Genomic DNA, 14,662 nt, shown 5'->3' with positions numbered 1-14,662 from the left:
AGGAGCGCTTCATTTTGAGGCCCGAGCGCTGCCAGCGCGCTCCGGTGTCGCCCCGTCACAACCGAGGGAATCCCCGGCGTAGGGATTCCCCCCTGGGGCATCGGATTGAGCGGGAGCCCACCCCGCGTTTTGCCGGTCCAGCGGGAGCCTACCCCGCTTTAGGGGAACCTCGAAAGCAAGCGGGTGCCCACCCCGCAGTGGTGTACCTTAAAACGGGAGCCTACCCCGTATCGCCACCGCCGAATCCCTGAGGGCCGCCGCGCTGCCCGCGGCGACCCGGAAACAAAGGCCGGCAACCTCTGCTTAGGGGCGGGGCCGGAGGTGGCGCGGAAGTTGGCGCCGGCTGGAGCGGGGCTCCCAGGAGGGAAAGGGAGAGCCCCGCGTATCGCGTCTGCCCAACTAGCAAAGACCCAGGCGGGAGCCTACCCCGCGCTGGGCCGGACCGGGAGAGAAGCGTCGCCTCCTGACTCCCCAAGCGGGACTCCACCCTAGCGCCGGTGACCGAGACCGGCACCTTCTTTCCGGTGAGTGGGGCTCTGGCCGGGAGGGTGCTCAAAAGAAGGCTGAGGTGGCTGCTGACCGCGTGTGCGCTCCAACGAGGGCGCACCCTGGACAAAGAGCCGGCGAGGTTCCAACACGCCCCCCCCCACTATTTCAGAGCCTGCAAGGCTCAGGGGGGGCATCAGTGTCCTTAAAGATTCCCCAGAGTCCAGAGGGACTCCGCCGACGGGGACAGTGTTTCCGAGCCCCGAGAGGCTCCAACGAGGCCTACATTGTTTTTATAAGAGCCCAGGGAGGCTCTAAACGTACGGGGGCATTTCTCTGGGTGAGAAGAGCGGCCCCACCTGCCAGAGGGTCGCTCCAACGTTTTGGGAGACTTCCTTCTTGTAGAGCCCAGAGGGGCTCAGGGGGCCACAAGTATTGCGTATTTAGAGTCCAGGAGAGGCTCCAACGTATGCCATATTTGTTCAGAGGCACCGTGGTGCCCAGGCTCAGCTCCCAGCTGCCCAGCACTTAGTGGGCAGCTGCAACGTTTAGGTTGTGGCCTCTGCGTTTTGGCTTGCGCAGCTTGCGCAGCCTTGCCCTGTCTCTACTGGACACAGGGCGTCCTTGCCCCGACAAGGCCAGTTGGCCTAGGGACTGCCACAGGTAGTGGCTTATGTGAGTTCTTGCGCAATTGTGTTTCCCTGCACCTCTGAATGTATGTTTATGCGTCATGTGCTTTGCTTTACACCTCTGAATGTTATGCATCATGTGTTTATGTGCTTAGACCCCTACAGGTATAGTGATACTTAGGTGGTTGTTTTCTCCCTAGTACAGGTGGTGCCAGTGAGGTCCTGATTCCCTGCGCAATATTTTCCTAAGGTGGTTAGGGTTGCGTAGGTGGTACTTACCTGATACCAGTAGTGACTGGTTGTGTGCTAGGTGTAATTTTGTGCAACAGGAATTTTATTTCCTATGTTCTAAGAGTGCTAATCCCGGACAGTGGTCCAGGTGGCCCTGTCCCCTGTATATATAATCCCTTGTAAATTCTGCCCGTGCCTGTTGGCACATTGTAAAGTGTGTGTTTTTATCTAATGTGTTTGGTATAATACAAAGGCTATTTTTATAGAATACCTTGTGTGGAGTTTCCTTTGTGGTGGGCCTTGGGTGTTGTTGCTGGGTGCGCGCGCAAACGCTTTACACATCGCCTCAGGGATAAGCCTGACTGCTCGTGCCAAGCTACCAAGGGGGTGAGCAGGGGTTATCTTTGGCGTGTAACTTCCTTGCCCTGACTAGAGTGGTGGTTTCTGCCTGGCTTTGGCGCAAGCCCTAGCCAACCAGAAATCCCATTTCTAACAAGGACCAAAGATCAGGAATTCGTAGTAATTCTACATGCAGCTAATTAATTCCAATTGCCCAGTCAGATAGCACTTTTTGGTTGGCCTTTTCTGGTTTCACCATCATCAGTATTTGGGCTGTAGTAGCCAAGGGGATTATAATTAACATCTTCTGTGAGTACGAGAACTCCAGAGAAATGACCAGTATTTAGCTGAGAAGTATTCCCAACCTTAGAATATTCCTTTTCGTTGTGTGTTCTCATAGAGCTAAGGGGTGCGCATACAATCAGCCGTAGCCCATGGATCTTCCTTCTCTTGTCTCGAAATGACCAAACCAGCTCACAAGCTGTGGGAGTGACATGCCCATAAATAAGGTGGATGAAACAACACATCACCTGTCACCAAAAGTATGGCTGCAGTTTTTTAAACCACAGGTGAACGGGTATGCATGATTAAAAGGCTCTGAAGTGAAGATGAAACTCTCCCTCACAGAACATGCAAAGAAATTCAATGAATTCACTATAAGGATCGAACCTCATCTGCTCCCCTAATAAAAGGCAATATAACTGTTGTAGCTGCAACAGAAGGATTTTCTGCTTTTAAATAGAAGGTGTGTTGATTAGCTAAAAAGCCTGATTTATTGCTAAATTGAGTACATTATGACTGACAGTTTAGGGTCATTTGGATGCAGTTCTCCCTTGGATGCAGTTTGAGATGGATATTAACTCACTCTCAGCTGCTTCACTCAACTTTCAAGATCAACACCAATAATGACCACACGGAGGCACTGGAGACGGCCTTTCAAGCCCTCCTTTTTGCTTGCCCGTTTCCAATGGTGTTGGGCCCATCTTACTGTGCTGTAGACATACTGGACTATTCACAAAGGTGACTTTTGAGTAAATTTACAAGTTTTGGCTACAAAATCAGAGTGTAAAGTGGCGCACAATTGTAGACTAACACGTCTCCACCTCCTAAAAAAGGACGTGGAGCCAAATGTATACATGTAAGTTACTACTACCAAAAAGAAACAATAGTAAGTCCAGCACCACACGTAGCCAACCACTGATACTTCAGCACCTTCCAATAGAAATGAAGACACAACCTTTAAATAAAACTTTATAGGAAATTATTTTATATGAAAATTTAATTATTCTAAATAGTTTAAAATATAAATATACATCATTTATTGTTAAAATATATATGCAAATAAAATTAATTTAGTATTAATACGATCTAAAATATTTTAACAATCTATTTTAATGTATACATTTACGTAAAACTAATTTTTAGCAAAATTATTACTTTAAAATAATTATATAGATCTGTTTTATTAATTTATAATAAAAAATATTTTTTTAAGTTAGGTGGGAATTTCTTTTGTAATTTAATTAAAGCAGTACCTTTGGTTTGGCCATGTGTGGTGCTGGAGCTCTGAGCTGCATTATATTTAGAAGTGCATTGTTGAAGAGCAATGGGCTTACTCTTTTGTGGGTGACTGGATGTCTCTCCCTAACCCCTCCCTAATCCTCCCTAAACCCCTACTTACTTCTCCCTAAACCCCTCCATTTAGTAGTAAGCATGCCCCTTTCATCAGCCACTCACCTGTTACCTCTCATGGTTACTACTAAGTTGTAAATTTGCATGTGTTAGGATCTCTCCATAGAAAAGATAGGAGAGATGCAGATTTACACTCGCACAAATAATAATACTAAACGTACTACAAAATGGAGTTTGTTACCAGACCCCATAGTTTTTCAAATCAACTCCACTTCCACTAATTGACCACATCAAATGATCTGTGCCATTGAAGCAGCTTATACAGGCTTTATGCCTAGAAAGAGATAACCTCCATATGTGGGCAATTTCTCAAAATGTTCCTCCTTTTAAAGATCTGTATGACATTCCTTTGAATCCCCTGTGCCATATATTAATGTTTCTCACTTCAGTTACCTCCTTGATGCGTTTATGGACTCTTCATCTCGTCTGCCTTATTTGCATCCTATCACATCATTTGACCCTGCAGTCTGTTCTGGTTTTGTGATTTTTACTGATAGTTCTGCCCCTTTTATTTTACTTAGATCGGGAGTTGGTCCTGTTGCTGGTTCAGGGGACGGGGATGTCTTTTGCTCCTCAGGAAGTTTTTAAACACAGAGATATGTATTTTGTTTATGGGTGGTCAGTGAATGAATTAAACATTGGGGTAAATTATTCACAAATTGTGACAAAGTTTTAGATGTTTGGAGGTTTGAATGTAAGGAACTATATTGGGATGGTGACTGCAGTGTGATAATAGAAATATTAAAATGTTAGTCAATTACCGATGGCTAAAATGAATTCAAGCATCCTAATCCAACACGTTTTCGTTTCCCTAAGAGAAATACAAAATGTATTTATTGTCACAGAATTCATAAGAATCATTAGTGAGGCAACCAATTGTGAAATTTAGCTAGAGCGTCAGTGAGGGGAGAAATGGCCTGACATTGCTATGAAAGATGGCCTACCTTTTGCCCAACTGGGCACTTCCGCTCGGGTGAATCCCTCCGAGAACAGGAACATGATCTTATTCGCTATGGCCCCAAATGCAAAACCGAGTGTCCAGCGATTGTTGAATGCGCCAGCAAAGTCTAAGGGTCTGTCAAGGCAAGAGAATGGAAAGAAGCTCTTAATCCCTTTGATACAGAGATCATCACCAACAAACTGACTTAAGGTGGAGTTGGACATTAATGACCATAATGACTGTTACCTTTGTTTAAATTATCACTTAGCAAAAGTAAAAGAATGTTCATTTGTGATATGTTCCCAGCAGCAGAGGAAGAAGTGTTATTTACCTTTGGAAAGTTGTAACACTGATCGCAAAAAAAACAGTAAATGATAGTTTGATATAAATGTTTTATTTACATTGGCTCGGGACGCGGCGACAAGAACGTGACAGCCTTTTAAAACCTTCCCTTCAGAATGTTTTCAGGAGTTAGCCGCTTCACTGCCCACTGCTCAGCAGGTCACTGTAGCAAATCTGTGATAGGAGCTTCCACTTGTAGAAACGGAGGCAGGGATGTAGGCGCCAGAGATGCATATAGTCTAACCCCTGGGGCGGTAGGAGATCATGGTCAGGGCCGGACTGGCCGTAGCGGGCACCGGGCAATCCCCCTGGGGGGCGTTTTTGCTACAGGGCCGTTTTTTCTGCAAAATCGGCACTGTAACAAAATCGTCTGACAACCGGCCATGGCAAAGAGCTTGCTGGCACCCCCCCCAGCGGGAGGGGGCCGGCCGGACACTTTGCCAGGGCCGGTTGTGGTTCCCAGTCCGGCCGTGATCATGGTACTAGGCCGAGGGTGGTTCTTTTGGAGTTTCTGTAATTGGACCTGTAACACAATTCATCTCTTCAATGCCCAGCCACTGTGCTCCATTGTTCACGAATTGCCAAACAATAGGCTGCAAGAGATGGGTTGGCTCATGGAGATAGATGTCTGATAAATAAAAACACAACTGCACAATTTTCCAACTGCAACAACGGCGGGCCCTTCTTGCCGCACCTCACACCAGTTCTTGAGATAAATGTGATGATTGTCGTGCAATCCACCCCAAACGCTAGCCGCTGAATGGCGCTACTGTGCTCCAGATAAAACGTCAATAGAAAATGAAAAATGGGCGTGCACGAATAAGATAGTCCAATGAGTCAAAAAATTCTTTAAACTAAATGTCCACTTTAATTTTCATTTAAATTTTGTAGGTAAAAAGATTGGTCAGCCAACGCGTTTCATTCCCTCAAGGGGAACTTCATCAGGGCTGTAACATGATAAGACAACATAAATATTACAAATAAATCATAAAACACAGGACTTACAACATGAACAGATGACCATATAGTATGAGAATCATACAAACAAAACAAATTTTCAACAACATTTAAAAGTGCCCATGAAATTACACAAATCGACATCGGACACATTTACATCACGATAAAAACATATGTACAAACAAAATTTTTTGGGTAACGACAATTTTTGTTGTTTTTTTCTTAGTCTTTTAGAGAATTGTCAACCTGTTAGGTATTCGTAAACACCTATTAAATGAACCTCATCAGGTATTATGAACATCAAAAAGAAGTCAGAAAATATTTATGAATAATAATAAAAAATGAGAAAAGTAAAAGAAAAGAGAAGAAAAAAGAAAAAAGAAAAGAAGAAAGAAAAGAGAAAAAAAGAGAGAAAAAAAAGATAAGTGCAAAGTATCGTGAATGTTTGAAAAAAGAGGAAGTGCAGTCCAATCCAAAGAAGTAAACATACCTTGAATCAGTATGTATTTTCCTGTGAGAGGACAAGTCTTATAATTTCCACGAAGTCAAGTACTTCAAGTTTCTGTAAGGAAGCATAATGACCCAATTCTTGATAACTGGTAGTCCAAGACAGAGTAATATTGCTAATATAACTATAAATTATCTACATACAATCTCTCTAAATTATCTACATAAAATCTCTCTAAGTGCATTCACTATATGGCGGCAATGTAGCAACATGAAAGTATGTCAAACAATTGTTCCAAAGCGTATAAACCGGTGGAAAACGAGAGCTGTAAAGTGCGCACAACAGCGCTGAAAACAATCCAATCCGGTAGGCACAAGAGTAAGCAGGGCGCGCACCAACCAACCAGTTGCACACACGAGAAACAAGTGAAGCGCCCTCATTGATAATCATCATCAATACTAAGTCTGAATCAAATCTTGCCGTGTCGCACACAGAGTGCCCATAACCACACAAAATAACACCAAAAACATATGCATAAATACATATCCCAAGCGTGAGCTATAGAATCGGCATCCTGATGGCAATTGCTTTAAAACCGAAACTCTAAAGGCAGTACATGCGATAACCAACAACTACGAGTACAAGCTACAGTACGTTCCCACGGGCATAATCACATTCCTACAAGTGTAAACTTACCGGCAATAGCCTGGACAGAGTAATAGATGCGACGGCGTGTTCCTCGTTGCAGAGTAAACAGCCCGCCATGGTAGATAAATATACGTGACTCCGCCCCCTCAGCTGGAAACAGCCAATCCAAGTGAATGTAAACCAGGGTGATGGTCCATTGGATCCGAATCTAAGTCAGTGTCCATTAGTAAGTGGTTAAGAAAGTACCAACATAATAGTGTTAACGGTATTTAATCTGAAAAGAATATCTAAAGGACATAATACATTTAAAAATTATTGTCTTCCGAAATTTTAGAAGTATGTGGATAGTTGTGAAAACGTACGGTATTAATGGTACGTTACTCCATTTAATCAAAATCGAAAACGCAATATTACAAAATAATATCATATTAGTCGTGATTCATCTTAAAAACAGGGGAAAAGAGCAGGGATGTACGTATGCATATATAAAAAAACGAAGCGCCATTTTGGAATGGGCAATCTGTTCCGAACGTTTAGAAGTCTGTGGATAGTTGTAAAAACGTACGGTACTAGCGGTATGTCACTCTATTTAATCAAAATCGAAAACACAATATTGCAAAATAATATCATATTAGTCGTGATTCATCTTAAAAACAGGGGAGAAGAGCAGAGATGTTCGTTTGCATATAAAAAAAACGAAGCGCCATTTTGGAATGGGCAATATGTTCCGAACAAAGTTAGTAGATACATATAACCCGCAATGATTCAAAAGTATACATCCTATGTATAATAGAGTTTCTTAATCCATGTCATGTAAGAAGAAAGAAAAATAGGGTACATGAAAGACACTGATGTTCTATTTGGAAAGGGAAACAATGGGGGGGGGGGCAGAAGTGTTAGTCATCGGTGCAATGAAAAAACGGTCGCCATCTTGAAACAGACATTCTACGGGTAATTGCTTGTCATAGTGAAGACCTGTGAGCATGTCAGGTAAAATTCTGACAGAAATAGTGCATAACGTTTTATATACACATAGGAGATTGAAAGTACCACCCATGCTGGATGCAGCTCAATGCATTGGGATAGAAAAAATGTCTCCAGGAAAATCCTGGTCAATTTCAATGGATAAACAGACATTTAACAATCAATATACAAAATCATAAAAATCTGACTATAACAAGGCAAAAACGGATATCTAAGATTGGAGTATCATGCTCAACAAGAAAATTAACTAGGCTAAGTAGCAATAAGAGGGGAAGAGAGCATGGAACGTTAACAGAACAGAGAAATCTGCACAAGTAGATTTAAATCAACCCCAATAGTGCTTAGCATGTAATATCCAAGTAACAGATGTTACGAGTGACCATGAGGGGGGTTCAGATGTGTAAGCGCATGGGTAGTTAATCATATCCCATCAAGCATGAATGATGGGAATGTAGCTTCACAACTTCTTTTTGCATGTAAAATCAACAAAAAATACATAAAAAATAAATAATAAAAGTAGACCCTAAACGGATAAACAAGAAAAGGAATCCAGACCCTTGTCATACACAATGGGACCAGACAAGGTGTGAGGGAGTGCTAGGGGTATGAGTTAGGAACAGATGTTAAAATATGTACCCCATGTATCATAGTCAATCACCACGTGTATATAAAGAAACAGAAATAGAAGGTATGATGGAAAAGAAAATAAGTCACTGGGGAGGGTTATAGCCACCGATTTGGTCACATCCATCTATAATTGTGCCAATTTCTGATAAACAAATATCCTATTTTACACCATTACTGAGGATCACAAAAGTTCCTGACCATTCGTTTCCGTACTTTAATCATTTTCAAGAAAGTAGTGCATTTCATTGTCACTGTTAAATCCTTGAATAGCACTACGTAATCTGCAAATCCATTTTGCCTCACATTGCCTAAGCTGCAGTTCACGATCACCTCCTCTTTCTGCACTTTCCACATGTTCAATAGCATGGAACCAGAAATTGGCAAGACCCTCATGCTTATTAACAAAATGTTCCATCATAGGATATCTGGAGTCACGTTTGAGTATAGCCCTCCTATGTTCTTGAATTCTGATCTTTAAGCTACGTTTAGTACTGCCTACGTAAATGGTTCCACAAGGGCATCCAATCACGTAGACAACGAACATAGTATTGCAATTGATGAAATTGTAGATGTTATAGTTTCGGGAGCCATTGTATGAAAAGTTCTTAATTCTATTGATCCCCAGTTCACAAATGTTACACATTGTACAGGTAAAGAAACCTTTTGGTTTGGATGGTAGCCATGTTAATTGATTGTTATTACTTTTTCTAATGTAACTCGGGCATAAATCATTTCTTAGAGTTTTCCCGCGCCTATATGTGATTGATGGATTTATGTGAACCACTTTCTGTAGACCGGGTATCTCACATAGGAGATTCCAATGTTTCTTCAGCAGCTTAAAAATAGCACTGCTATGTGAGGTGTACTGGGTCACGAACCTGATGTTATTGTCACTATTCTTGTTTGTACTCCTGTTCTGTTTTTTTGTTGATATTAAGGTGGTCTCCCTAGTTAGTACACGTGCTCTTTTTTCTGCCTTTTCCACAATCTCTTTTTTGTATCCCCTGGACAAAAACCTTTTCTTAACTTGTTGGAGATTTGTGTTAAAGTTAGATTCCTCACTGCAATTACGTCTGACACGTACCATCTCCCCATAAGGAATATTTTTAATAGTAGAGCTGGCATGTGCACTTTTTGTTTGTACATATGTTTTTATCGTGATGTAAATGTGTCCGATGTCGATTTGTGTAATTTCATGGGCACTTTTAAATGTTGTTGAAAATTTGTTTTGTTTGTATGATTCTCATACTATATGGTCATCTGTTCATGTTGTAAGTCCTGTGTTTTATGATTTATTTGTAATATTTATGTTGTCTTATCATGTTACAGCCCTGATGAAGTTCCCCTTGAGGGAATGAAACGCGTTGGCTGACCAATCTTTTTACCTACAAAATTTAAATGAAAATTAAAGTGGACATTTAGTTTAAAGAATTTTTTGACTCATTGGACTATCTTATTCGTGCACCACAACTGCACAATTGTTGTGCCAAGCCCCACCACAACCATCGATGTCTATGTCTATAGAGCAATATTATGATGGCGTTGGCTACAGAAGCCTGTATGGCAATGTCACCATTTTCATCCAGAGAATTGTTTAAGATGACATTAATTCAAACTGCTTTTAGGAAACATGGCCCGAGGCTTCCAAGCAAATGCTCCTTAGGAAACCCACAGCCATGACTGATCGAATGCACAACCCACGTGAAATTAGCCACTTGCTCGCGTTGAGTGACTCAACGCGAGCAAGTGGCTGATTTCACATGGGTACGACGACTCTTCTTGAGTCATACCCCAAGGACCATCGTGTCCTTGTAGGTAAGTGCCTGTCACAACAAAGAGAAAGAAGGCAAGAGGAAAGGTGCTCCAGTTACCGCTTACAGGTTGTGGTGCTCCGCTCCACATGTGCAAAAGGATGAGCATACTTTTCAAGTACACAGCTGCTGCTTCTCAGGCACTGTATACAAGGCACATCACATACATTTACTCTCAAAGAAATCATCTGGAATTATTTGTATATTTCATATTGCCCCTACTCTTGCTATGAAGCAACGAGACTTCTTAGCTGTATCTCTTTAATCATGTTCTCCCTGCTGCTGGCTGTGAATGAGCTTCCCAGATGCTTCCGGACTGAGGACAAAACTCTACAACTTTCCAAGCCTCTGTAGGGTCTATAAAGAGGTGCCCTCTGCCCTGTATTGATCTTCGAGCTTCAGGATTGAACATAACACACTTTAGCTGTCTTTCTCTGTGTGCCTGTGTTGTAGCAGGGACAAAAATTTAATAAAAATGTAATTTGACCATGGGAAGCCCTCCGATAAAACTACTCTTTCTATTATGAAATCCCTTTATAAAGTTGGGCTCTGGTCAATGTGATGTGGAGGCAAGTTTCACACAACACAACATGTCTGTCTCCTTTCATTTCATAGGACCAACAACGCAAGCAAGAGTTTGGCTGAACCCCTCCTACACAAGATAAATACTCACTTCACTGTTAACAATTACCACAAATAAAAAGATGAAATCACGCCCATATGAATACATTTGTGCTAGATTATGGTCTCATATAAATATAACAATTAAGAATAAGTGCACTTTTTATCCTACAAAAACAATCCATACAAATACACAACATGCCAGAAAAAAATGACGTGCTTGCCAAATTACACTATACCTACCATCTATTCTCTATTATTCGGAAACAAAGGGAAAACAATGATCCAGAGATCGAATACTTTACAGTGGCAGCATTTGTGTGGTGCCCCTTGTAACAAAAACGGCCTCCCAGGGTTCAAAACTGGACCCCACCCTGGTGGCCCACCAGGGAAATGCCCAGTGCCCGCTGCGGCCAGTCCGGCCCTGGTTCCAATTCACACCTTGTTGTCCATCTGTTAACTGTCTGATCTTGTAACCACAGGGCCAATTCACAAACAGTACCTAGTCCCGCCTGCGTAAAAGTGCCAGCCTGAGGATTTGCTTGTTTTTAGGATTCACAAATGTGAAAGGCATACTATAAAATAACACTGCAACTTTCCTTGTTTTCCAGAGGTGTGACTGCCAACCCCATCTCTATGACTGCAAAAGGCTGCCTAGAAATAAAATAACAATATCAGGTAACTCTGAAGATTATTCTGCAAATGATGGGGCACAAACACTGCACAGTGACAGTGCATTAGTCCAGAATGGCTTATGTTGGTATTATTGCTAGGGTTGGTGGAACAGTACTTAAGGGAGACTGTGATAACACTACCCTCCATTCACTGCTTATTTTGTGCCGGTGCTTGCTGGTGGTGATCACAGCACTGATTTTTGGTGACTGGAACTAATTTATCATCTTCAGACTTTGATCCAAAGCAAGAGCAAAAAAAGCAGAAAAGAGATGGAAGTAGGAAGAGAAACATATAGAAATAGAGGCAAAGACAGAAAGCAGGGATGGAAATAAACAAGCAAGAGTGAGATAAACAGACATAAATTATTGTAGGGTGGGGGGTAGAAAGAGGCACAAGGGAATTGAAAACTAGGCAGCTTGGCGTTTGGAAGCCATGGCATTTGGCAGTGTCGGGCTCCTACGAAAAACCTTTGGACGCAGCTTTTGTTTTTTCGTAACTAATCAAGTCCTGCCTTCAGACATAAACAGTGAGATTTATTTAAACTCACAAATCAAAATTCTGACAACTGGAGAAGCTTTTTTCCTGTGTCTTCTGCGTCACTGGAGTTGATTACAAAGTTATACAAAATATGTTCTCAAAGAGAGCCGAAGAGCCAACAAGAGACACAAAACAAAAGATAACAGTGGTTCTATTTACGGAAACAAATCAAAAAGGCTGCATTAAGGATGCGCTTGTCCTCTGTAGATGGCTCTTACTGCATCTGTAGTCATAAATCAGCTACTCCCTTTCTTTATACGCCTCAATGGGATTTAAAGCTAAATAAATTGTTTAAATGCTAAATATCAGTAGCTAAGCATTTTCACTGATGTTGTTCATGTCATTAATTTAAACCTCTGTGAGGTTTAGAACGCACTGTAAACCTGTTGTTAGGCGCCAACCGCACCTAAGGGCGTGGAGCCATTAGAGGCCTCCCCGTTCGTGAGCCAGGATAAGTTTTCCGGTTAAGAAAGAGGGAGGGGGCGTCGCCGGAAGCATAGGGGGCATTCAAAGTGCGTCATCAAGGTGCGCGGCAGGCGACCCTCCTAAAAAAGGTGATAAAAGTAGGAGGCCGAGAGGGGAAATCCCTCTTTTTTCCTCGCCAGGGGATGCCAACGGAACGGACCAGCAACGTGTTACCAGCTGGCGTGCGGCATCAGTCCAGGTGAGGGCCTCACAGCGTAGTTAGACGAGGGTTTTATAAATCTGTATTGCGTAAGATAGTTATGGTGCCCGTGGGTGGTCAACAGAGGTGGAAAATAATGCATTTTAAATTTCAAAAAGTTAAAAGTAACCTGTTGCCGGGTTCAAGGCCTTCTGCAATGCTCAGGGGGCCGGAGCCTCCGGGTGAAATAGGGAATGTGATTGAATGCCGCCAAGACCTGGAACACCCTCCCCACCCACCTATGGCAGACCCAAGACCTAGTGACCTTCAGAAGACTCCTCAAGACCAGGCTCTTCGAGCAGTAGCAGCACCCCCCCACCCCCAGCGCCTTGAGACCCTCACGGGTTAGTAGTGCGCTTTACAAGTGATATGATTGATTGATTGATTGATTGAATGCCCGGTGGAGCAGGACCGGCGTGACCGATGCGAGGTGTCGGCTGCGGTAAGAATAAGAAGTTTATGAGTTCAATTCCTGTTGTGCAAGAGGGGTAGTCACTGAGATTTAAATATAGGCAATGGCACTTTTTTGGCAAATCTCGGTGTTAATCTTCAACCGCGATAAGAATTGCAGCAGCGGTTGAGGGTGGGCGGGGTGAATCACCCGGAGTTAGGAATCCCGGAGTTGATTATTGATGAGCACAAGTCCGGGCACATCTAGCTTGAGGATGGGGTTTTTTCATGTTAGCAACCATAGGTTCGATCCCGCAGTGCTCTATACCTTCTGCGAGATCACGAGTCACAGTGGCCTAGTGGTTAAGGTTTCTGCCTCTCACCATAAAGGTTATGAGTTCAATCCCGGGTGGTACAATGGTGGGGGTCGCTGAGTTTAAAATCATAGGCTATGACACTTTCTTTCCAAATCGCATCCATAATCATAGTTAAGCGTGAGATGCATATTAACAATAAAGTGGGTGTGAGTATTCCGGAACAGGAGGCAACAATCAGCATGCAAATTTGCGGTATGGATAAACAAACCAGCAGAGCATGGGGTCACGCATGGGGGCATGATTGCATGGGTAGCACATGATGGGAGGAGTGGGCCTAACCGGTAGTGCATGGACCCGGGAAGTAAACAGTACATCTAAATAGGCATGGCAACCTGGGGCGCTCGACTTGTGAGTAGGCTGAGCACCTCGGGGGGATGTAAAGCATGGTTTGGCGGGCCAACAGGGGATACCAATCTAGATGAGGCACTGGGCAGTGGGATAGTGATAATTTCCGGTGCCCTGGGGTAATTTGAGTGAATTGTGAGCAAGCATTTCATTCTTTTTTGCTTTCTTTAGTGAATTGGTGCAGAGGTGGGCTTTAGTTAAGCAAGATGCCACCAAAACGTGCGCGAGGCGGCAAGGAGGCCCTAGCCACCGTGGAGAAATTTCGATCGCTGTCGGCACTGTGGGAGGTCGCAAAGAAAGGAGGCATCCAGTGGGCACTGCGGACATTATCGCATGGGGCCAGAGCGAACCCACAGCAGGAGGCCTCATTACCCAAACACACGAGACGAACTCCGGAACGTTATAGGGGAGCGCATCAGGAAACGGTCAAACAGGTCGCAAGCAAGCACCAGAGGTGAGGCGGTGGCGGCGGGCCAGCCTGTGTTCACCATAGACAATAATCAGGCTTCTGGCGCAGCAGCGCAGAAGGGTCAGTCGAACGTAGAGCCGCTCCCAATAAGAGAGCATCCACAAAGTAATACACCCAATACGCTACACTCCCTATAATGCCAATTCCAGTAGCAGCAAGTGCACTCCAAGCCTCAGCAGCACGGGGGGTTAGCTGCAGCACCCCCACTTATCGCGCAAGCTCCTGCACCTTTAGTAGCGCATCAAGGCAGCGGGGTAGCACAAGTATGGGTGCAATCGGGGGGGTGGCACAATCTCCCATGGTGGTCGCCGCTACTTCGCTGGGGCCAACCAATGAGCTGGGTGTTGCAGGGCCGGGGATACTCCCAACAGTACCCCCAGCGGCACCGGTGGCGGTGGTATCGGTGCAGGTCCCTCTGTCACAGAGCCCGGTGCTCTATGGTTCTGCATC

General features: G+C 43.7%; 1 protein-coding gene across 2 annotated transcripts in view; it reads right to left on the bottom strand.

The window, feature by feature from the left end:
* The window catches only part of LOC146866499 (stimulated by retinoic acid gene 6 protein-like), a 484,943-nt gene that overhangs the window by 381,483 nt on the left and 88,798 nt on the right, over positions 1 to 14,662 (bottom strand). The window contains exons 4-5 of one of the 2 annotated variants that reach the window (XM_085636594.1): positions 6,107 to 6,178; positions 4,322 to 4,452 (exon numbers count right to left, since the gene is read on the bottom strand). In XM_085636594.1, coding sequence (XP_085492720.1) covers positions 4,322 to 4,376 — 55 coding nt within the window. In that variant the 5' untranslated portion in view covers positions 4,377 to 4,452; positions 6,107 to 6,178. The remainder of the gene's footprint in view (positions 1 to 4,321; positions 4,453 to 6,106; positions 6,179 to 14,662) is intronic. The other variant, XM_085636593.1, reaches the window with a different exon arrangement.

This window comes from Triturus cristatus, chromosome 2_1 (assembly GCF_964204655.1).
Source record: "Triturus cristatus chromosome 2_1, aTriCri1.1, whole genome shotgun sequence".
Classification (NCBI taxonomy): domain Eukaryota; kingdom Metazoa; phylum Chordata; class Amphibia; order Caudata; family Salamandridae; genus Triturus; species Triturus cristatus.
This window is presented reverse-complemented; position numbering and strand designations above follow the sequence as displayed.